The 24232-nt window shown below is 45.8% G+C and overlaps 1 protein-coding gene across 1 annotated transcript in view; it reads left to right on the plus strand.

Annotated features, from left to right (window-relative positions):
- Positions 1-24232, plus strand: part of PGBD5 (piggyBac transposable element derived 5) — a 109174-nt gene that overhangs the window by 75140 nt on the left and 9802 nt on the right. The window contains exons 3-6 of the mRNA XM_084828112.1: positions 4999-5133; positions 13122-13302; positions 16925-17122; positions 18856-18961. Of these exons, the coding sequence (XP_084684238.1) occupies positions 4999-5133; positions 13122-13302; positions 16925-17122; positions 18856-18961 (620 nt within the window). The remainder of the gene's footprint in view (positions 1-4998; positions 5134-13121; positions 13303-16924; positions 17123-18855; positions 18962-24232) is intronic.

The raw sequence follows: 24232 nt of genomic DNA on the forward strand, positions 1-24232 counted from the left end.
TCATGTCAGTTGCCCAGTTCGTCTCTGTATTCCACAGAGTGGCCAGAGCTTTGATGGGAGCACCAGCCATACCAGCAGGAAAATCCCCCGGAGCCCTCTGGAATCCATCAGAATCTGCCTCCATGGGCAGACCATTTTAATAAGTCCCTCACCTTAGCAGAGGGGGAAAGCTTCTGAAAGTCTAAACCTCAATAGGAAGTGATCCAACCATGACAAGGAGATAGATGTTAATTCCTCCACTTTGCCATCCTCCTATTCAGTCAAGTAAACCAAATCAAGAGTGTATGTTCCTACATGCATTGGCCCAACAACATGTTGGGACAGCCCCATGGTTGTCATGGCAGCCATGAAGTCCCGAGCCATCCCAGATCCCACTGTCTTGGCATGGAAGTTGAGATCCACCAGAACTATCATCCTAGGGAGCCTCAACACCAAATCTCAGACCACCTCTATCAGCGTAGGCAGGGAGACTGAGGGGTAGTGGGGTGGGTAGCACCCCAGCAAAATCCCTAGTCTGTCCCAGATACCCAACATGAGATTCAGATTGACACTCGGATGGACAGGGAGCCTAGAGAGGGAGATAGAATTCCTGTAGATCACAGCAAACCCCCAACCCTCAAGTAGGGATGGACGAACCCAACCCTGTCCGGTATCGGTGGGTGCCTGCTGAAGCCCTGCCCCTGCTTGAGCCTCTCCAGGTCCACGCTTGAGCCCCCACAAGCTCGCCGAGCCACCTGCACTCACCCTAGATCCCGTCTGCAAGCTCCCGCCATTTTGCCAGGCTTATTTTTATGGAAAGAAAGGAGGTCATTAAAAATGCACATATTTAAATATGCTCAAATTCAGGCTGAGAAAGCTTGATATACACAATATTACAGCCATAAATGGCCCATTTAAATATGTGTGTTTTAACAACCTCCTTTTCCCCATAAAAATAAGCTTGGCAAAATGACGGGCACTAGCGGATGGGTCCAGGTGAGTGCAGGGAACGTCCGGGAGGGCGCAAGTGGGGGTGAGCGAGGCCAGAGGCTTGGCTGCTGTAGTCCAGGGGCATGGACAGGGTGGAGCCCGACTGACTCCCGAACCCAGTCCCTAACCTCAAGTCATGAAATATCCTCTCCCAAAATGTTGTAACTTTCTCACAGTCCCACCACATATGCACAAAAGCATCTTTTTGACCACACCTCCTCCAACAATTAGTGGAGAATGGTTTGTTTATATAGGCTATTCTGACTGGAGTCTGGTACCATCTCTGTATTATTTTTAAAGCTGTCTCCCTAAACTTTATAAGGAAATTTATCCCACTTATTATTCCACTGTCCATTTGGTGCTGCACCAAGTAGCCAGGAGGGTACAGCTGGGTGAGACTAACCCCTCTCAGTTCCCCCACCCAGGTCTTGGTAATACATGCCAGGAGTTATGCCCCCTCCACATATCTGTCACGTCTAGTTTGGCCTGGAGACGCTTCAGACTGCCCACGTCCTTTCTGAATTTCCCGTCAACCAAGCTCCTTGCTCTTGTAGTTCTTTTGACAGTCTAATGTTATTTAATACAGGAAGAATGACGTTGGTTGGCACTTGGGATAGCTAGCCTTGCTTCTGTATTAGATATTCTGTAGAATATCAAATGGGGTTTGCACAAAGTTTTCCCACACCTGCGTCTCTCCTTTTTTCTTATTTTGAGTCGAATCCGTGTGTTTTGCCAAAGTGCTTCCAGATGATGCTGTGAATCTTTGATGAGCCATTAAGGGCTTGCATAAATGAAGATGTGCACAGCGGCTCCAGAGCTAAAATGTGTGGATGCTGGGGAGAAACTATGATATAACAATAGTCAAATCTCTGAAGGAAGGCATCGCCCTTTGGTATCAAAACCATACTTGTGTTGAACTTTTAGATCATACCCCCACCCCCAGTGATACAGAAATAATGCAAGTGCTCCAGACATCTCTGGCAATGAGTATGAAGATGTGCAGTGTACAGTGTACACAGTTACCAGTGGGAGAGTTTTTATTGACACCACTGGGTTTTAGGTCAGGCTTAATGTGCACACATTCTGGGCTGTTACATTGAGAAGATAAGATAATAGTAAACAGATAGAGAGACAGACAGACAATGGGAGTTGCCAGACTTCCCCAACCTTGTGCCCTCCAGATGTGTTGGACTGCAACTCCCATCATCTTCCAGCCAGCCATGGTTTGAATGTGGCCACGTCCTAGCTCTTTCCTCCATGCTTATCATCCTGGCCCCTACCAGGAGATTGCAACCTAAGCAGCCTTCGCTTCGAACAGTGTGTGTGTGTATGTATCAATTCTTCCAGTACTGAATTTATTTGTATATGTTTCTATACCGGCCTTCAACCAACAGGGAGCCAGGGCAGTTAACAACACGAAGAACAATGAAACAATATAAAACCAGAATAAATGACAATTTTAAAAAATCTCTATAAGATCACCAATTAAAAGCAACTGATTTAAACATAGAGTTTAAAGCTTAAAATGACTGGAGGAATAAAAAGATATTTGCTTGGCACCAAAATGATACAAAGTAGGTGCCAGGCAAGTCTCTCTTGGGAGGGAGTTTCAGGGATGCCACCACTGAAAAGGCTGTCTCTCTGGCTGCCCAACCTTAGGCAGCAGGACCACCTGAAGGAGAGCCTCAGTCACAGACTCAGTACGTGGGCAGGTTGATGTGGGACTAGACGTTCTTTCAGTACCCATGCCCCAAGCTGTAATGGGTCTTAAGCCAAATGGATAGTATGGAATAGTGTGTCTGGTAATTATGCCTTCTACCATTGCTATCATATTTCTTGGCCTCTTAATGTCAGGAGATTCTGTGGGTCTTGCAGCCATGCCTTAACATGTGCCAAAGAGCTGTACAATGGCAAGGTTAGGGAGCAATTTCAAGAACAGGCAGAGACATGGTAGGTGTCAGGGCCGGCATCAAAGGCAGGCAAGGTCAGGCACTTGCAGAGGGCCCACAGCCCAGCAGTGGCCCACTGACAAGAGCTTCCTGGAGCTGCTGCTCCTCTTCACCAATGCAACCTGCTTGCTCACCTGCCTCTTGCTCTGGCCCAGACGGTGCTGGTGGTGAGAAGGAGGAGCAGGAGCTGCCACGGCCTGCTTGCTCCCTGGCTCTCTGCCTGCCAAGCAAGCAAGCGGCAGCAGTGATGAGAAAGAGGATGAGGAGCAATCACAGCTTGTGAGAATGGCAGTGAGAAGGTAGACTCAATGAGGAAGGGGGCCTGTGGAGGGTGCCTTGCCCAAGGGCCCTCAAAAACCTGGAGCTGGCCCTGGTAGGCATGTTGGAGATGCTGCAGCCACTCTCCACTGGCCACTATTTCCTGCAGCCCCCTCCCACCACTGCATGTGTGGCAGTGTTTGTTTCCCAAGGTTTCTAGCATCTTTGCTTGCTGCCATGCATGACCATGACAGCGCCTGGAGCCTAACAGAGGCCTTATAGTGGTACTCACCAAGTTCTGGTCATCTCAGTGTTGTGCACCGGTATGTAGGAGAAAACAGGTGGCAGCCTGGGCTCCCATTCAGGACACTACAGTGGAGGCCATGTAAACACCAGACTCAGTTCAAGGCCTGGATTATTTTGCCCTTTATCTAGATAAAATGGAGAGGAGGAGGCTTAGGTATGCTGCCTTGGGCTTTTTGGAGGAAGGTGGAATATAAATGTAATAAAGAAAGAACCAAATAATCCAGTTCCCCCAAGTAATTTCCACGTGGACTATAAGGACATTCCCATCGCTAGCGATAGATGTTGTTATCAGCCCCAATTCAATATAAATAAGATTTTTTTAAAGTAAGAAATCTATATTTATTAGTGGCTATACATTTTTCTCTGTGAATGCTATTCACATTTTTATGATAATTGCGAAGTTGAGCCCTGTTGCGATGCACTGAAGAGGTTAGTTGCCATGAAAGATGCTTTCCAAAACAAATCTGTGTTTTGAATAAGTAACCTTCTGTTTGTTAAAAGCTCCTTTGATGGTTTCATGCCATTGGGTATCTGGAGAAGCAGAGTATGGCTGGCAAGAACCAACATGAACTCGGCCAAAGATTAACGTTCTGGAGGGAATTAAAATTACCAAGCTGGTGTTCTCAAGAGGGAACAAGTTCATTATAAGCAAGCTATTCCTTGGCTCACTTTGAAGTCTACACATGCATCAGGGCTAAAGAAAATATTTCAACGAATGATAATTAATCAGGGCAGGAAGGGAAAAGGCAGAAGCCATCTCCCCATATTTGGGAAGATTGTAATGGGTACACTGAAGACAGTGTGGACCATTCAGATATGACTACTGCATTTTCCCTGTGTGTGTGTGTCTATGTGTGTATGTGCATGTATTTGCGATATATGTATATATATGTATATATGTGATACATGGGTAATATATGTATATGTAACAATCTATGTAGAGTGGGTATAACCCCCTGAATAAATATAGTCCAAAATGTATTGAGATAATCTGTAGTGTTTGAATAATACTTTTTCTAGGTAATAGGTTGGATCCAGATTTAGTCATACTTAGAGTAGACCTATTAAAATCAATGGAATAAGTCATACTGATTTCTTACTCTAAGTAAGTGGGTCTTACTCTAAGCATGAATAAGTCTGGATCCAACCCACTGAACACAATCTTCTTCATTACATGGGTATTTAGGATGGCAATTGACTCCCTAACATGGGTTGGAGGGATGGAGAAGAGGAAACAGAGAGAAATCTGTTATTTATTGAATCACATCTAGAGACCACCTTTCCCTCAAGGAGCTCAGAGTTATATGTGGAGTTATCACATGTTATCTTCACAGCAACCCAGTGAGGCACGTTAGGCTGAAAGACAGCAAATTAACCAATGCCTCCTGGTATGTTTCATGGCTCTATGAAATTGGTCCAAGTCTAACACTGTCCATTCTGCCATGTTTGCTTCAGAGGAATTCAAACCACAGTTTCGTCCAAGGACCAAATACTCCTTACCTTATTATGATTGCAGGTACTCCATGAACCTCTGATTGATGAAGATCCGGTTTTCATTGCCACCTGCACAGAGCGAGAATTGCGCAAGAGGAAAAAGCGGAAATTTAGTCTCTGGGTTCGACAGTGCTCATCTACTGGTTTTATATGCCAGGTAAGAGCTGGTGGAATTGGTCTAAATCCAGTTTCAAGTGGCTGGATAGAGTATTTGTGCTTTGGGGCAGTTTTCCGACAGGCTACACCATGGAGTTGGCCTCTGACCTGTACAGTAAAATGCCTCAGTCCCAAGTCTATGCATGCATGATTCATGTTCAATTGAAACTCCCCCAAGACCTTCAATAAGAAGAAAAATGTTTAGTGTATCTTCCCTAGCAACAACTCCCTGCATGAACCAGTAAGTATCTCAAAAATGATGACAACAACAGCCAGTCCTAAGGGAGCTCATCTCCAGCCCTTCCTGCCAATCTTCTCCCAATCAAATGTTCTCTTATACGTGGGAAGTTGGAGTTTCTTATGCCTCCTGATTCAATGAATTAGGCCGGGAGGGATAGGAAACTATATACTCCAGCAGGAAATGTCATTTCTGAGTAAGAGTGTCCAGGCCCTATGGATGAAGCCTACAAGGCTTCTGCTGTCTCAAGTAAGCCCTTCCTGCTACCAGTTCCTCCCATTCACATGGATATGTTTGTTTAGGAAGGGAAAGGGAACTGGCAGGAAGGGCTGAATGACAGTGATGGTAGTGAACCCATTACAAACTGGTTGCGAATTTCAGAGGGGGTTGTACTTGGCTTGTAATGGGTCATGAAATTCTGAACTGGTGGAGTTCATATCTTGCCTTCCTCGCCAGCTAACATTGCTCCACTTCCCACTAGTATGAGAAGTAGCTGCATCTTCAACTCCTTCATCAGAGTCTCTGGTTTCTTCTATTAATGGAACATCATGGGACTGAGGTATTATAAGTACAGGCTTTTCAATTGACCTCCATGGACCTTGGCATTGAAGGAGAACAGGTATAGAGAAAAGTCCATAGATCAGACAGCAGATCTGTTCAGAATATAGACACGCTGGAAAAATTCCAGCTACACTAGGCTCTAAATATAATTCATTTTCTGCCCTCAGTCCATCTCCATTAACGTACATCTTCATACTGTCAAAGTCAATGAAAATGGATGGCACTCGGCACATCGCAGGATCAAGCTCAACAGCTTGAGTAAAATAATGAAATTGACACTTGAATTTGACTTGCATCCAAATAACTTCCAAAATAATCTCAAGAGCCTTTGTCTATGAGCATCTTGACAGCTCTGTCTACCCATTCAAAAGGGTCAGGTGAGAAAGGTTTTTTAAACAGTTGTGAAAAGGAACGCTTCAGAGTGTGAACCCATCAATATCATGGCTGCAAGAACAGATGTGAGATTCCCCCCACCCATCACCCCAGTGATTATAGACTTAAATACTGCCTTCAGCTTTATGTTGACGACCTCCCCGGTGCATTTATTCAAAGGCCGTGTGGAAGTCAGCCACTTATTTGGAGAATGCCTGCTGATCTGTGAAGAAGGAAAACAATAATTTGTTCAATGTGCCGAATTCAGGTTTTAGTTGAGTCTAAATGATGGGTTCCTATAAAGAGATAACTGCGTTAAATGAGAAGAAAGGTAGTCTCTCTCAGTGGAGGCTGGTGGCTCCGATGTCAGTGGGGCAGTGAATCTGCTCTGAGTTTCAGTCAGAACCAGTCAGAACTCTAAAGGAGCTATCCAAGGTGCAGAGCAAATGCATAGCTCCTTTAGAGTTCTGACTGAAACCTGGAGCAGATTCACTGCCCTACTGACATCAGAGCCACCAGTTGCCACTGGTCTCTCTGTTGCTATCCCTGTGAGTGCATAATCCCAACAAAACAATTGATCCAAATGTAGGGTGGGATCCAAAGAGCTGCTTCTGGTTTGCTGAAGGGCTTCGGCATCCCCAGTGGAAGTTTTGGATTTCCTTTCTTTGAACATCAGACCCTACATGATATATCGAAAGTGTTTTGCCATCTGGTATGTAGAAGTCAAATGTCTCCTTGGGAACATGGAATTTACTGCACTAGGGTTGGATCCAGATTTAGGCTTACTTAGAGTAGACTCATTGAACTCAATGGGACTTAAGTTAGCCAGGACTGACTTAAGTCCCATTGATTTCAGTGGGTCTACTCTAAATATGTCTAAATCTGTATCCAACCCCAAGTGCTGGATTGTGTTGAACTACAGCCGAAATCTTGATTATAAATTGGCTTCAATAAGCCTCCTTTTCTCCTGTACACTCTCAGTAGTAGAATTTGCAGATGACTTATTATGCATTTAGTATGCTATGCTGAAGAGATGCAAGTTAAACATGCCTGATACTGAGGTAGGGGTTCGTGATGGAGCCTTCACATGAAAGAATCACCCTAACCAAACTTCCATCCAGACTTGAAAATATCTACCAGCCATGGACTTGGTGCAAAGTGTAGGGATGTCAGAGAATTTCGCCACGAATCTCGGGGAGGCTGAATGCCAGCACATTCGGCCCCCCGAAATCGGTGGCGAAACGGTCTGCCGCCCCCCCAGGACGGGACTTACCTTGTGCAAATGTCCCTGGCGGCGGCGGCTCCAGCAGCGGTTCGGCGGCGGTTCGGCGGCAGCAGCGGCCGGTCTTCCGACCGGCTGCCACCACCGCCATTTCCAGTAAAAACAAACAAACAAACAAAAATGTGATAGGCTATGTAAAGATTTACATAGCCTATCACGGCTAGATTTTAAAAAAATACCGTGATAGGCTATGTAAATGTTTACGTAGCCTATCACGGCTGAGTAAAAACAAAACAAAAAAACCCCGCGCGTACGCAAATGGCGGCGCCCATGGGCGCAGCCATTTGCGTTCCTTATTTTGGCACGTGTAGTCTACGTAAATATTTACGTAGACTACGGCGAAAATAAGGGGAACGCAAATAGCGTAGACGCTACGCTATTTGCATTCCCCTTATTTTCGCCGTAGTCTACGTAAATGTTTACGTAGACTACACGTGCCAAAATAAGGAACGCAAATGGCGGCGCCCATGGGCGTCGCCATTTGCATACGCGCAGTTGTTTTTTTTTACTCAGCCGTGATAGGCTACGTAAACATTTACATAGCCTACCACGGCTGATTGCAGGGACGCAAATGGCAGCGGCTATGGCTGCCGCCATTTGCGTTCCCGGCCAGCCAGGATTTGTGGTGGGAGGGACGGGGCGCCTCCCCCCTGGCCAGAATTTCAGGGGGGAGGGATGGGGCACCTCCCCCCCAGCCAGAATTTCAGGGGGGAGGGATGGGGCGCTTCCCCCCCGGCCAGAATTTCAGGGGGAGGGACGGAGCGCCTCCCCCCCACCGCGAATCAAATTTCGGGCAAGGTAAATGACTTTCGTACATCCCTAGGAAAGTGTGAGTCAGTTCTCAAAGTCAGGGCCAAGCTAGATGGGACATTACATGCATCTTTGCATTAAACGTGCAGTTTTTTTAAAAAATGCATATAACATTAACTGATGGGGCTGATGATTATCATGAGTGCAACAGAAGGGATTTTACCCCTTTCCTTCCCTGCTGTGGTCCTGAAGAAAATCCCTCTTTTGAAGGTAGTATTAGCATCAGAAAATCCCCCATTGGCACCAATGGGGGATTTCCTCCCAATGCAAATACCAGCAATTAAAAGTGTGTCTAGTTAAGCCCTCAGAGAGGGAAAGAGCCCAAAGTCATCCAGTGAGCTTCCATGTCTGAGTGAGGACTAGAACCCAAATCTCCCGACTCCAAGTCTAACATTCTAGCCACTACACCACACTGGCTCTCCAGTGTGGTGTAATGTGGTGTATCCCCAACCTCAGATCACAGATAATAGCAGGATTCTCCTATGTGCCATTTGGAAGGGGGAGCAGCGTGCAGGGTTGCTAACCCCACTGCTAACACTGATCTCAGGTTGGAGAGAACAGTGGAGATTCCTCCAAGGAAGCTCCGCCCCCTGGAGGAGCCCAAGGAAGCTCTGGGCTGCAGGCCGGAGGTTCCACATCCCTGATCTAGAGGAATGCTGAGTGTACGGCTGCATAATTACAACAGTTAAAGTCTGACCTGTCTACAGCCATCTTTTCCCTCCTCAAATCAGTTCCATCAGGACCATGACTAGGGGAAGGCCTATCAGTGGCAAACGTGAGTGCGAGTGGAAATCTCCATAGCTTTGTGTAGTTTTGTCTGAACAGATAGCCGAGCACACAGCATGCTGAGAGTGCAAAGTCTTCGCATGACTGGGACTGGGACTGGGATGGAGCAATGTGTTGGGATGGATCCCCCAGGAGGGCCAAGGAGGAATTTGGCTTCAGTGGCTGCCTCTGCCTCTAGGGTCAGAGGCAGCCACAGGCCAAAGCCCCGGTCAGAAAGGCCACATGAAGAGGGATGGGGCAGGAATGCGAAGGAGCAAGTAGACAAAGAAGGCAGGAAAGGAGGAGAAAGGAGGCAGGCAGGGAGACCAAAGGATGGATGAATAGGCTGGCAGGCAGAGTTAGAAACAGAAAGCCAAGCAGGCAAGCCAGGACCAGGCTGTTGCCCAGGCAGAGACCCACTCCAATTATGACAAGGCTTGGAAGCATCAAATGTGCCTCTTCTAGTCAAGCCCACTCTCCTGACTGAAGCATCTGCGGGGTCCAAACCACCTTGTAAACCATCCAACAGAAGAGGAGCTACAGATGCTTAAAGCAGCGTGTTCCATCACTGAGTTGCTATTACAGTTGGGGAACTTACTCCCTTGGTGTGTAAAATGATTTTTTCTTGTCCTCTCCTTGGTGGGCAAGGGTGAAGAATTGTCTATTCATTTTCTAGCTTGGTATGCTTTTAAATATTTGGTAACTGCCCTCCCTTAATCTTATTTTACCTAAGCTAAACATATTCCATTTTCTTCAGCTTATCCTCTTGGGATTGACTTCTATCAACTTTGCAGCTCTTCTCTGAAACTGTACCAATCATGTATCAATAACTGCAGGGCCTGGTACTGAGGAATTAATTTCCAAATGAGACACTAGAATAATAATTGTCCAAGTGGGTGCAGTCCCAATGCAGTTTAATAGGCACTTTGTGTTTCTAATTTAGTTAAGCCACGTAGGGATGTGGGAGTAGAGCATCTCACCCTGGCTGCTGCACAGACCTGTCACTCAAATGGCGGCTTCCAAATGGAAAGAGGAACTGAGATCGATGAGCCAGTCTAGTCTTTTCTTTATGGTGTCAGCAGTGCTTAGTAATGCTAACTTCTCAAGTCTTGTTCCAAGTCTTGCTTCTAGAGTCTTGAGATTGTCTTACATTGATACCATCTAAAATGGCATTGGGCTGCTGCGTGCGTGCATGCAGGGGAGGGGGGCTACTGTCCCATCTTTCTTTCCTTCCTCCCCTCTCTCTTCTCCCCATCACTCTTTTTGCATGAAATTTCAATTCTTTATAGTCCTGGAGTAAGCTGATGTTGGACAATGTCAGAATTTCACAGAACTGGAAAGGTGCGACATTAGAACTGGGATGACTTTGGCTGTCCTCACGTTATGAATAAACTTACTGGGTCTGCCATTAAGACCTGATTGACCTGATTACTTATTCTGCTTTGAGAGATCAAAATATAAGCCTGGGGTGAATTTCCTTTTCAAGGGCAGAGTTGCAGGAGGGTTCGCCATCTGTCTCTTCTCATGACACATCAGAGAACCATTGGTTCCCTACCATATAGACAGAGGTATCTGTATTTAACAAAGACGTCTCCTTAAAGCAGAAATCTGTGAAAATATAAATCTTGTACAAATGAAACCGGAGCAGTTGCATCGCCCACATTTCATGAGTGGAGGAGGCTCCAGCAATTTCCTTCCTCCCCAGCCCATTTTCAGTTGGCGTCACTCTTCTAAATAACACCTGCAGCTTTACTGATCGCTGTCCTTGAACATCAGAGAAATGTGTTCCAAGTGTTAATTAAGGCATGGCTTAAAGAATATCCACTCATGAGGGTCATGTGGGAAACCTTCCCTGTCAAGCACAGGGCCAAAACTTCAATTTGTGCATAGATAATTACTACTATTATACAGACAGCTCTAATGTCTGTGAAAATTGGGTTTAGAAATATGACTGAGGACAGTACTGCTTTCCTGGCCGCTGTTATGTGTAGGACAGGTTAATGCCAGGGAAATGATGCATGAGTCAGTCTAAAAAGAAGTACAGGCAACATGGCTGCATTGACATCAGGAATTTGTGGCCCTCCAGATGTTTTGGCCCACAACTCTCATAACCTCTCAGCATTGGCTTTGTTGGCTAGGGCTGATAGGAGTTGCTGTCCAACAACATCTGGGGGGCACATGTTCCCCACCACTGAGTTAGAGCATAAAGAACATGAATGCCAAACAATAATGTAGAGGCTTGGAATGGCCCTCTGGTCAAATAAAACTCAATCAGGCCCAGTCTGCAGGTTGGGTGTGCCATGCAATGTAGAGCAGATTCCCTGATTCAAACCCAGTCTACTACTTTCCTTCTTAAAGCATAAGCTTCTATATGAAAGCAATGTGAATTGCTGTTGGTTCATCAGTGTATATCTTAAGATTTCTCTTTAGCAATACTCATAAAACCAAGTTGAATCAAGGAAGCCACAGGAAAGCCCCACATACAAGGGCCATTGTGGAGTTGCTGCATCTAATTATAGAAGAACATGGATCGGGGTGTGTGTGTGTGTGTGTGTGTGTGTATGAGTGTGAAAGGAGGAGAGGCTGAAGAGATCTTAGTTTTGTTCTGGGGAGATGTTGCATCCTTAAAACACAAGATAAAATAAGAGATGTGCCCCAATTAGGGATGTGGGAGACATCCACAATGGAACCAAGTGTGTTTGAATTTTCATGAATCCAACCCACAGATTTGGGTCGGATTAGACCAGTTTTCTAAACTTTGGGAATTCTGCACAAGTTTCATCCGTAGAAAAATATGCAAAATAAAAAACCCAGCCAAAAATGCACATTTCCCTCATAGGCTAAAGTGTGAAAATGCACATTTCAGGGGAATTGGCACATTTTTGCATGTGCATAATTGCGCAAATACACATTTGCACAAACTTGGGGGGGAAGATCCAGTTCTGGCAATGGGGGGATGACAAATAAAAGGCACCTGACAATCTGTGAAACACAGACAGACTGGATTTTACACAGTCCCTACATCCCTAGCCCCAACTAAAGCAGCTCTTTGCAATCCTAAATATGTATTTATTTATTAAATTTTTATCCTGCCTTTCCACTAATGAATAGTGCTCAAGGTGGCTTATATATAATTAGATACAGATAAAATATGAATTTATAATTCAACCCTAAAAACAATTAATTAAAAGCAGAATTAAGAACACATCAATTAAAAAAGAAAATAAATGAAAAGCACTCACCAGTTAACACCTATTTCAGCAAACAAGCCAGCTTAAAAGTCAAAAGCCTGTCTGAATGCAAATGCATTTGCTTGTCGACAGAAGGACAACAGAAATGAAGACTGAACTCCCTTGGCAGGGATTTCTAGAGCCTGGAATCAGCCACTGAGAATATGGCTGTCCAATGACTGAGATGTATAAGGGTGCAATCCTATGCTATGCTGGCTGGGGGATGCTGGGAGTTGTAGGAGTTATTTCTGTCTAAGCATGCATAGGATTGCAGCCTTAGTGAAATACAAATGTCTTTTGAAGCCCTGTAACAAGATGAAGCACTTCAGCTGTGTTTCTGATCATAGTCCAAAAGCAATAGCAGAGAACTGCAAAAGGTGCATTATTATATAGACAACAGAAACAAACTCTTTCACGTTTCAAGCTCAGTAGCTTTTCCATGGATAAAATTCTAATGGTTTCTGAAAACAGACCTGCTCAAAGGATGACATTTCTTCAAATGATGCTGGTATACTCAGCTATGGAATGGCATTTCTTGTTTCATCTCCAGCAGAAGTTTTAAAAGGACCAAGAAGCCTTAGCATCGATTAGCGTTAATGCCACTTGGGTAATTATTAGGTTCGTCTCCTAATAAGAGGGCAAGAGGGTAACCATTAGCCGTTTTTATACATTGACTTTTCTTCCTCCTGTTCCCCACCCCACACCCACCCCACACCCATTTGGCTGTTAAGATCTACGTCCATCTGAAAGAAGGAAGTGGGACTGAAGGTCTGGATGCTTTGAAGAACAAAGCCCAGCTCCACAGCATGGTGGCCAAGAGCCTTTGCCAGAATGCCGCAGGGAAAAACTACATCATCTTCACAGGCCCCAGCATCACCAGTCTGAACCTCTTTGAGGAGTTTGAGAAGCAAGGTTTGTGCCGGGCTACACAATGAGCTTGAACAACAGAGGTCCTGTGGGGGGAGCTCCAGTCCACACCATCTCACGCCACGTTAGTTACCACTGTCAGCCTTTTAAGGTGGCACAAGCGCTCCTTTGCTTTTGCTGCAACCACTTAACCTGGCTGCTCCTGTGCAGTGTTGACCTTGGAGCACTTTCCATTTTATGAAGTTTAGAATGAGAAAACAGTGAATGTTAATTCAATCACTGAATTAGGGGAGAGTGGCCAAACTCTGGGTGAGACGGCTTCTCTGGGGACATGAAGTGCAACTGAAATGCAGGAGTGTTGCTTCTTGCTCCTGAACTGCCACTGACATTCTGCTAGCTTCCACCACTGTCTGGTAGAACAAGAAAGATTTCAGTTGCATTCCATAGCAGCCCCAGCCAGCATGACCAGGGAGTATAGGTATTTAAAGACCAAAACTTCCGGCGGGCACCAGGTTATCTACCGCTGACAGGAACTTCTTTACACTGAGTCACACCATTGGTCCATCTAGCTCAGCATTGGCTGGGTTCACACAATACACCAGCCCACATTCAGTAGTTGAGTGTGGGTTGTTGTTGAACTGTGGGTTGTTGGTGAACCATGGGTTATCATGTTGTCTGAACACAGCAGGTGTACCACAGGCTGGATTATCGTGTTGTCTGAATGTACTGCAATTTCCACAGGGTGGCTTGTCAACCACCCTGAACAACCTAACAGCAAACCATGGGTTCTCAAGGTAGCTTGTCTAAGAAACGTAAGCCACGCTGCATGGTTAACAAGCCACCCTGTGGAAAACGCACTGCGTTCAGACAACACGATAAGCCATGGTACAACAACAAGCCACAATTCAACAACAAGACACACTCAACCACTGAGTGTGGGTTATCCTCTGTCTACTATACTGAAGAAACTGCCGCCACTGCACTGTCCCCCCTCCCCAAATCTGGTCCTTAACCATTGTGACTCTTTTCGCAAAGATGTCATTTGGTGTTTGCTCCGGCAGTGGGGTCTCTCAAGATGGCAGCTGGCTGCCAGAGCAAATGAGTAATGGCTTCTTTGCCAAGACAGCCACAACCGCTGAAGATAAAGAATGATGGGACAGGGGAGCGGTCACAGTGGTGGCTTCTGCTCCTTTCCTTTCCCAGGTGGAGTGTAAGAGGACAAAGGCTATGATCCTGCACACAGTTACATAGAGTAAGCCCCATTGAACTCGATAGGACTTGCTTCTGAGTGACTGTGCTTCCAGTTGGGCTGTGATCAAGTCTATAGATCAGTCCTCTGCTTCTGCTGCCCAGGCTGACTTTTGCGCTGTTGCTGTCAAGTTTTCATCACAAGCACAAGAAGGTCCTTGTGGTTCAGATTTCATGGAATAGAACAAGACAATCGATCCAGGTGGATTTAATCTTTATTGCACACTGCCATAGCAACGGTGAGTTTCAATCGCAGATTTTGCTTTTTAATTCTTGGCAGTTTCATGTGCTCAGTGGAGGCATGAAACTTCTTGCTGCTGTTAAAACAGTCACTGTTTGCCAGGTTATAAATCTGGGATGCTTCATTGTTTTCTCACATTAGAGAGGTGGTTTATGTATGGTTCTCATTATATTGCATAAGATGCTTTCCTTTTTATGAATCCTCTGTGAACTAAAGGGGGAAAAATGGTGTTTCATTACCATTTACCTTTACTGTGGTTGCTCTTTTAAATTAAAGGCCCACTTCGTAAACAAGGTAGTGTACATTTCATACCATTGGAGAAAACTGGATTTCTGCAATAGGCCTAGGGGCTACTTTTACTGTGGTATGACTGACAAACCAATAGACGAAAGCCCAGGCATTCTCCTCTTATGATTAGAGGGGGCCCACACCCTGCAGGTCATGCACCTGCCAGCCCCGTGGCTCCCATCACAGTGCTGCCATCCATGCCCCCTGTTGTCCATGTGTAAGTAGGGTGTAGAGGGAAACTTGTGTAGGCTCTTCCTGTGATGTTAATGGCATAAGGGGAATGACCAAATAGGGCAGGGATAGGGGACCTGTGTCCCCCAGATGTTGCACTCCAATTCCCATCAGCCCCAGCCAGCATGGTCAATGGCCAGGCGTGATGGGAATTATAGTCCAGCAGCATCTGGAGTGCCACAGGTTCCTCACCCCTAGACTAGGGCATCAGACCTATATATACTTACTTAGGAGTAACTCCAACTGAATTCAGTGGGGCATACTTCTGAGTAAACATGCATAAGATTGGGCTGATAGCCACACTGACAGCAACTGGATACCTGTCTTCCACCATGGTTTCTATTCCAAGCTGGTACTGGGGCATTGGATCATACTCAGTAGTTCCCCCAAATGCTCCTCCCATCCTATTTCTTTCCCTAATTCCTTAAGAACCCATGAAGAACCCATGAGTCATCTCATGAAGCTGATTGGTGGGAGATTCAGGACAGAGAAAAGGAAGGACTTCTCCACACAGCGCATAGTTAAACTATGGAATTCACTACTACAGAATGTACTGATGGCCACCAATTTGGATGGCTTTAAAAGGGGGTTGGACAAATTAATGGAGGAGAAGGCTATCAAAGGCTAGCCCTGATGGCTATAGGCTACCTCTAGTACCAGAGGCAGTAAGCCTATGTACACCAATTGCTGGGGAACATGGGCAGGAGGGTGCTGTTGCACTCATGTCCTGCTTGTGGGTTTCCCGTGGGTAGCTGGTTGGCCACAATGTGAACAGAATGCTGGACTTTAAGGACCCTTGGTCTGATCCAGCATGGCTCTTCTTAAGTTCTTAATGGCATAACAAAAATGTGAATCTTATAGAGCTTCGAAGGAGTTCCAGTAGCAGTTCTAGCAGTAACCCAGTGCTAAGTTCAAGTTTCTATCAGAGCTGAAGGAAATCGGATGGGAGAGTGCTATGCTGCTAAAAAGACCTGCTATGCGTATGGTTATCTGTAACCATCAGTAAATGCAAGTAATAAATATAAAAACTGAGTCGAGTTATGGATATGAATTCAAATATTAGCCCTTGAAAATTAAAATGTATTTGGAAATGTATTATTTTAAGTATTAAAAAAGGGGGAGAAATCTGTTGGCTCACCTTACCGTCCTTGGTACTTCATCCTTCATTCTGATTAGGATAACCTCTATGTTTTAAATGCTTCAGATTTTAACGCTGTAGACATTGAGGACCCTGTTGTCATAACATAACTGCATTCATGTCCTGCGTGTGGGCTTGCCATAGGCATCTGTCTGGCTGCTGAGTGCCGGACTGGCTAGGCCTTTGGTTTCATCCAGCAGGGCTTGTCTTATGCTATTATGGCACAATTAAGGAGATCACCTTCTTTGGTGTTCCCATTTCCAATTAGTGTTCTCCATTGAAAGTATGTTACAATTCCATGCATCGCAGTAGACAATTAGTCGGACAGTTCTTCTGTACTTCGGTATTGTCTGGTAAGTTTTATTGAGAAAAGAAGAATTTCCTTCTGAAAATTGTACGTCATTGGATGGCCAACGCTAGCTTCTTCCAGTCTGGTAGGTCAGCAGATGATTCTGTTCTTTTTCACTCTGGACCACAAGGTAGTTTGCTAATAGACATGTTTTGTCATCTTCCGTTTGCAGAGATTTACTGCTGTGGGTTGCTAAGTGCAAGAAAAAGTGACTGCACGGGCCTGCCTCCATCTATGCTAAGCAATTCGGACGCTCCTCAGTCTCGAGGACAATACAGGATAAAGATGAAAGGAAACACGTCCTTGATCTGCTGGTACAATAAAGGCTATTTTCGGTTTTTGACCAATGCTTATTCTCCAGTTCAACAAGGTGAGTGGCCTATGCTACTGCGTGACTTGGTCTTGCGCTACAAGGTAGGGGGTGGGACCCTGACTCCAAATGAAGAAGTATAATGCATGAAAATTTTGACAAAAGCAAATCGTATCACCTGGGGGGCAGGCTGGGATCAGAGCAGTCATGGAGAGTGGAATTAAACTTTTCCTTTTGTGCTGCATCCTGAGGAAAAACCCTCCTCATTTGCACTGGGAGGAAATCCCCCCCCCCCCAGTGTCATTGGAGGCAGCAGTTGGGGTAAGGGTTGAATTCCTGCTCCATACCTGCTCTGTTCCCATTTATTATCTCTCAGACATACTCGAGCTGATGCTCTTTCCTTTTAAAAACAAAACCTGCACATTAGAAGCAAATATGTTAGAGATGTAGAGATGTTAATTGTAAAGACACATTTCACATCACATGTAGTTCGGCCCAAGTCCCACGGATTGTAAGATGGGCTGGGCAACCTGTTTTCTGCCGAGGGCCACATTCTCTTGTGCGTAATCTGTTGGGGGGCCCATGTCTGTGGTGGATGAGGCCAAAGCCAGTGGTGGGCAGGACCAGAGCCCAGAGTCACCCGTTTCTTCTTTCTACCGCCTCCTTTTCCCTTTCTTTCTGCCACCCACTTTTTTCTCTTTCTCCCTCTCCCTCCCCACCCAGCAGGCTGCCAGGAAGGGGACAGATCACTCTCACCAGATGTCTGAACTGACTGCATGCAGAGGGCTTTTGAAAGTCTGCAGAGAGCCATGAGAAATGAGGCTGAGGGCCATTGTGGCCCTAGAGCTGCAGGTTGCCCACCCCTGTTAGGGTACATCCTGTACACATATACCCAGAGGAGGCTGGTGGCTGTGATGTCAGTTGGGCGGTGAATCCACTCCATGTTTCAGTCAGAACCAGTCAGAACTCTGACCTTGCTCTTTGGATAGTTCCTTTAGACTTCTGACTGAAACCCAGAGCAGAGTCACTGCCCCACTGACACCGGAGCCACCAGCCTCCACTGCATATACCTGGGAGCAAGCCCGACTGAACTCAGTTGGGTCAGCTAATGAGTGCAGATATCAGTATAAGATAAGCATATTCACAGCAGTTGTTCCTGCGTTGAAAAGTAACACATCCTTTGAATCCCTGTGGAATTTTAATATGGTCCTATCTACAAGTATTTAACCATTTCTTTGGAGACTGAGAAGGACCTTCGGAAAACTTTGAACCCAATGCTACAGCTACTTTATCTTTAATTGAATGTATTTATTTAGTACCATCAGTGTACAGAGATGCATAACAAACAAAAAAATGCAAGTCCCTGTCCTACAGAGGTTAGTTACTCTATAAATTTATGGGCATTGCATCGCCATCTACAGCCTCTCTGGCATGACTGAACTGCTCACATAGTTAGAAAGTTCTTTGCGTGGTATGGTTTAGTCTTTGACTAGTGATGAGAACTTGTCTGATCGCATATGGCTCGTTTTAGGGTTATTTGAGGTTGACTAACCCTCAAACAACCCCTGCCGCCTGGGTTGGCACAACATGGCAAGACACGGCAAGCTGGATGCCTGTGGGCGCCATGCAAAAATAGTGCCCGAAGGCACCCAGCACAATGCAACAGCCCCCTTGGGTAAATGAAGCCGCTGTGGGGTGATGTGTCATGCAAACCAGGTCGCTGTGTTTTAACCAAGATCACGACGGCTAGCTGCAAGTGACAACAAATGGTGTTTTTATTTTTATTGAAATAGGTGTTATAATTAAGAGGAAAAGTGGAGAGATCCCCTGCCCGCTGGCGGTAGAAGCTTTCGCTGCTCATCTTAGTTATATTTGCAAATATGATGACAAATACAGCAGGTAAGTAAGCAATGGGCTGGGCTGAGGACGCTGCTGGAATAATGGGACTTCTCTCCGATTTTCAGAAAAAACTGATACAGGATTGCCTTCACTGAATCTGACACTAACAGCAGAATCAAACACCGTATGGCACTGCTGTCTTGTCTGGAGACTGTCTAGGAGAACTGGACAGAAATTTTTTTTTTTTTTTAAATCTTCAGCCAGTCTGATGCTCCAGGTGGTAACTCTGAAGTAAAGCAGCTATATGTGAATTTGTGGCCAAGGGTTAAAATCCTATTCTCATATGCAGAGATAGCAGGCACTTATTTCCTTCCTGGGTCGTACCACTTCACTCCACAGGTAGGGCACTGCATGTATGAATGTGCCCTTGGGTGGCTACTGACGCATTGCCAAATGAAAGAAGATGCATCACCAAAAAAGAGGGCAAACATTGGCATGTGGTAATTTACAGTCAGGGCCAGAAATATTGGAACAAGGATAACTGTTCCGGCAGTTGGCCTCTGTACACCACCACATTGAAGTTGAAAGGAAACACACCCAGATGGGAGCGAAGTCAGGGCTTCCAGCTGTAATTCAAGGGGTGTGACAAAAGTGGGGCACTAACCATTCAGGAAGGACAGCCAGTGGCATACACACACACCCATCACTGGTGGCTCATAAGTAATGGAACGAATGGCTGACAAGCAGCTGCATGGCCAGGTGTGTGGCCTGTTTCCTGGGCACCCCATGACGAATCAAGCAGATAAAAGGCCTGGAGGTGGTTCTGAGTGTTACATTGCATTTGGTAGCTGTTCACTGGAACTCCCAGCATGAGGTCCAAATAGGTGTCCATGCGAGTGAAGGAGGCCATCATTAGGCTGAGGAAACAAAATAAACCCATCGGAGAGATAGCAGAAACATTGGGAGTGGCCAACACAACAGTTTGGAACATCCTGAAAAAGAAGGACTTAACTGGCAAGCTTAGCAACAGCAAAAGGCCTGGAAGACCACAAAAGACAACTCAAGTGGATGACCGCAGAATTCTGCTTATGGTGAAGAGGAACCCTTTCACAACATCTAGCCAGGTCAAGAACGCTCTTGAGGAGGTAGGCATGTCACTGTCAAGAGATGGCTTTAGGAGTGTAAATACAGAGGGCACTGCTTCATATTGCAGATGGATAATGACCCAAAAACATACAGCAAAAGCTACCCACTTCTCCAGGCAAAGAAGTGGGATGCTCTTCAATGGCCAAGTCAGTCACCTGATCTCAGCCCCATAGAGCATGCTTTTCACTTCCTGAAGACAAGACTGAAGGCAGAAAGGCCCACAAACAAGCAGCAGCTGAAGGCAACTACAGTAAAGGCCTGGCAAAGCATCTTGTGGGAGGAAACTCAGCATTTGGTCATGTCCATGGGTTCCAGACTTCAGGCAGTCATTGACTGCAAGGGATTTTCATCCAGGTATTAAAGGCGATCCTTCAGTTTGAAATGATGTTGGTTTGTTCCATTACTTATGAGCCACCAACGATGGGTATGTGTGTATGCCACTGGCTGTACTTCCTGAATGATTAGTGCCCCACTTTTGTCAACCCCCTTGAATTACAGCTGAAAGTCCTGATTTCACTCCCATCTGGGTGTGTTTCCTTTCAACTTCAATGTGGTGGTGTACAGAGGCCAGCTTCCAAAAGAGTTATCCTTGTTCCAATATTTCTGGCCCTGACTGTATATCTTTCGATGCAAATTTAGAAATAATGACAATAATTTAAACAGCAGCACCATGCATCTCAGCATAGTGGGAAGACTATGACCAGGTGACCTGTGTGCCTGCTCAGTTTGTTGTCCATGTGTTGATAGACAACTCCAGGATCCTGGCCCTCGCTTCTTAATATGGTTCTTGATCTTTAAATTGAACTTTGACATCAAAGCCCCCCCAAAAGAGGACTGTCCTCCATCAAGTAGTACACATGGCCACCCTAAGGTTCTCTCCATATGGAAAACCCCTTGAGTTTGGAGCTGTTATGTCAGTATCTGGGTTTTTATCCTTTTTTAAACTCCCAGGTGCATTTGCACAGGGGTAAAATCAGGGCTGAATCAAGACATGATGTGGGCGATCTGTGATTGAAATCTCCTCACATTTCCTCTTTTTTCACCTTGAAGCAGCTGTGGAGGGCTTGACTGTGACTGGAGCAGCAGTGGTAGGGAAGGGTGTGTTTAACCACTTCTGCCCCAAATCCCACCCCACACTGCTATTTGTTCTGGCGGCAGCTTCACTCCAGAGGCTAACAGCAGCTTCAGGGGCAATCTTTGGCTAGACTGCAGCACATGGAGAAAGGGTGCCCATGTCCTGACCCTGCTTCTCCCTCTGCCCCACAGCTGTTATTGTTAAAGGGCAAAAACAGTCATGTCAAATCAGCCTTCCTGAACCTGGTGCCCTTCAGATGTCCTGGACTGCAATGCCCATCACTCAGCTGCCACCTCCTGACTGGAAAAGATGGGCACTGTAATCCAAGACATCAAGAGGGCACCAGGTTGAGGAAGGCTGTGTTAAATGGAATCACATATTTATGATCATATTGGTTTTGGCCCTTCAGGCTTTTCATAGAATCATAGAATAGTAGGGTTGGAAGGGGCCTACAAGACCATCGAGTCCACCCCCTGCTCAGTGCAGGAATCCAAGTCAGAGCATCCCCGACAGATGGCTGCCCAGCCTCGTCTTGAAAGCCTCCAGTGTGGGAGACCCCACCACCTCCCTGGGTAATTGGTTCAATTGCCGTATTGCTCTAACAGTCAGGAAGTTTTTCCTGATGTTCAGCCGGAATCTGGATTCCTGGAACTTGAGCCCATTATTCCGTGTCCTGCATTCTGGGATGATCAAGAAGAGATCCTGGCCTTCCTCTCTGCGACAACCTTTCAAGGACTTGAAGAGTGCTATCATATCTCCCCTCAGTCTTCTCTTCTCAAGGCTAAACATGCCCAGTTCTTTCAGTCTCTCTTCATAGGGCTTTGTTTTCAGTCCCCTGATCATCTTTGTTGCCCTCCTTTGAACCCTCTCCAGCTTGTCTGCATCCTTCTGAAATTGCGGTGCCCAGAACTGGACACAGTACTCCAGATGAGGCCTAACCAGTGCTGAGTAGAGGGGGACTAGTACTTCCTGGGATTTGGAAGCTATGCTTCTATGAATGCAGCCCAAAAGAGCATTTGCCTTTTTTGCAGCCACATCACATTGTTGGCTCATATTCAAGCTTGTGATCTACAACAATTCCAAGATCCTTCTCACTTGTAGTGTGGTTGAGCCATGTATCCCCCATCTTGTAACTGTGCATATGGTTTCTTTTTCCTCGGTGCAGAACTTGGCATTTCTCCCTATTAAATGTCATTCTGTTGTTTTCTGCCCAGCGCTCCAGTCTATCAAGATCCCTTTGAATTTTGTTTCTGTCTTCCAAAGTATTAGCTATCCCGCCCAATTTTGTGTCATCTGCAAATCTGATCAGCATTCCCTGCACCTCCTCCTCCAAGTCATTAATACAAATGTTGAAGAGCACTGGGCCCAGGACTGAGCCCTGCGGTACTCCACTCGTTACCGCTCCCCAGTTTGAGAAGATCCCATTGATAAGCGCTCTTTGAGTCCGATTCTGTAGCCAACTGTGGATCCACCGGATCGTTGTTTCATCTAGCCCACTTCGAGCTAGTTTGCTCATCGGGAGATCATGGGGCACTTTGTCGAAAGCTTTGCTGAAGTAAAGGTATATTATGTCCACAGCATTCCCACAGTCCACAAGGGAGGTTACCTGATCAAAAAATGAGATCAGATTTGTCTGGCATGATTTGTTCCTGACAAATACATGTTGGCTTCGAGTAATCACTGCATTGTTTTCAAGGTGCTTACAAATGGATTGCTTTATAATCTGCTCCAGAATTTTCCCAGGGATTGATGTCAGACTGACTGGTCTGTAGTTCCCAGGTTCCTCCTTTATGCCCTTTTTGAAGATAGGGACCACATTAGCCCTCCTCCAGTCAGCTGGCACTTCACCCATCCTCCATGATTGCTCAAAGATAATAGACAGTGGTTCTGAGAGCTCTTCTGCCAGTTCCTTTATTACTCTAGGGTGCAGTTCATCTGGCCCTGGAGCTTTGAACTCATTCAATGTAATCAGGTGTTCCTTGACCATATGCCTATCGATCTCAAGCTGCAATCCTGCCCCTTCAGCCTGTACTTCACCTTTGCCAGGGGGGTCATAGACCCTCTTTTGGGAGAAGACTGAGCCAAAGTAGGAATTGAGCACTTCTGCCTTTTCTTTGTCATCTGTTATCATTTTGCCCTCCTTATTTAATAGCTGAACCACCATTTCTTTCTTCTGTCTTTTACTATGCACGTAGCTGAAGAAAGCCTTTTTGTGGCTTTTAGCATCCCTCGCTAACTTCAGCTTGTTCTCAGCTTTAGCCTTCCTAATGCCATCCCTGCAATTCTGTGCTACCTGCCTGTACTCTTCCTTTTCTACACAAGGCATATATTATGTGCTCATCAATCCCTACTCATAGTTCTATGTGTAAGCAGCACTTTTGGCAGAGTTTTTTTACAGCAGAGAAAATGCGGCACTTAATTCCTCTTGTGTATTTGCACTATTCTGCTATAGCACAGTGCCACCTAGAGGTTAAGTAGCAGAAAAGCAGGAAAGGAAACACTCTTCATGTAGTGCTTGGATCTCAATTCTGTGACAAAACCAAAAGTAGACACAGCCAATTAACAGCCTCATGTAGAATAGCTCTAAGATCTAAGCACCAAGCAGGGCTTTAGATTACATACATCTTCTAAAAGTTCTTTCGGGCCATTCCAAGATGGCTTCAGCCACATGGGGAGTCTATGTTCTGGAACAGCTTCAGCCCAAGTGTGTCCCTTCAAGAAGGTATTATCAGGCAGAATGCACAAAGGGAGAGAAAGAGAGAAAGCACCTTTAGCCTGTCCCCTCCTCTCTTTTAATAAACAAACTAAACCCTTTATGACTGGTCAAAGGGTGTCTACCAGCACCCCTTGCAACATGGAGAGATCAATATTCCTATAAGCCAGAGCCAGGGCTTGCAAAAAGCCAATTAGAGCTGTACGAGGCATTAATCACGTCAGGCCCCAGAGCTGGGCAAAGAACACACCTCTGCCTGGCAACGCATCGATTAGCATTTCAGTTGGGAATGCCAGGAAGGGAAAGGCTGGCCACAATCTACAAACTTGTTCCCTGGCTGTGACAGAGAGAAGGAAACTGAGGAAATGCCTCGTACAGATTCTGGCACAACTGGCTG

The sequence above is a fragment of the Heloderma suspectum genome, chromosome 1 (assembly GCF_057233095.1).
Source record: "Heloderma suspectum isolate Gila_16-S chromosome 1, 16-S_ref, whole genome shotgun sequence".
Taxonomy (NCBI): domain Eukaryota; kingdom Metazoa; phylum Chordata; class Lepidosauria; order Squamata; family Helodermatidae; genus Heloderma; species Heloderma suspectum.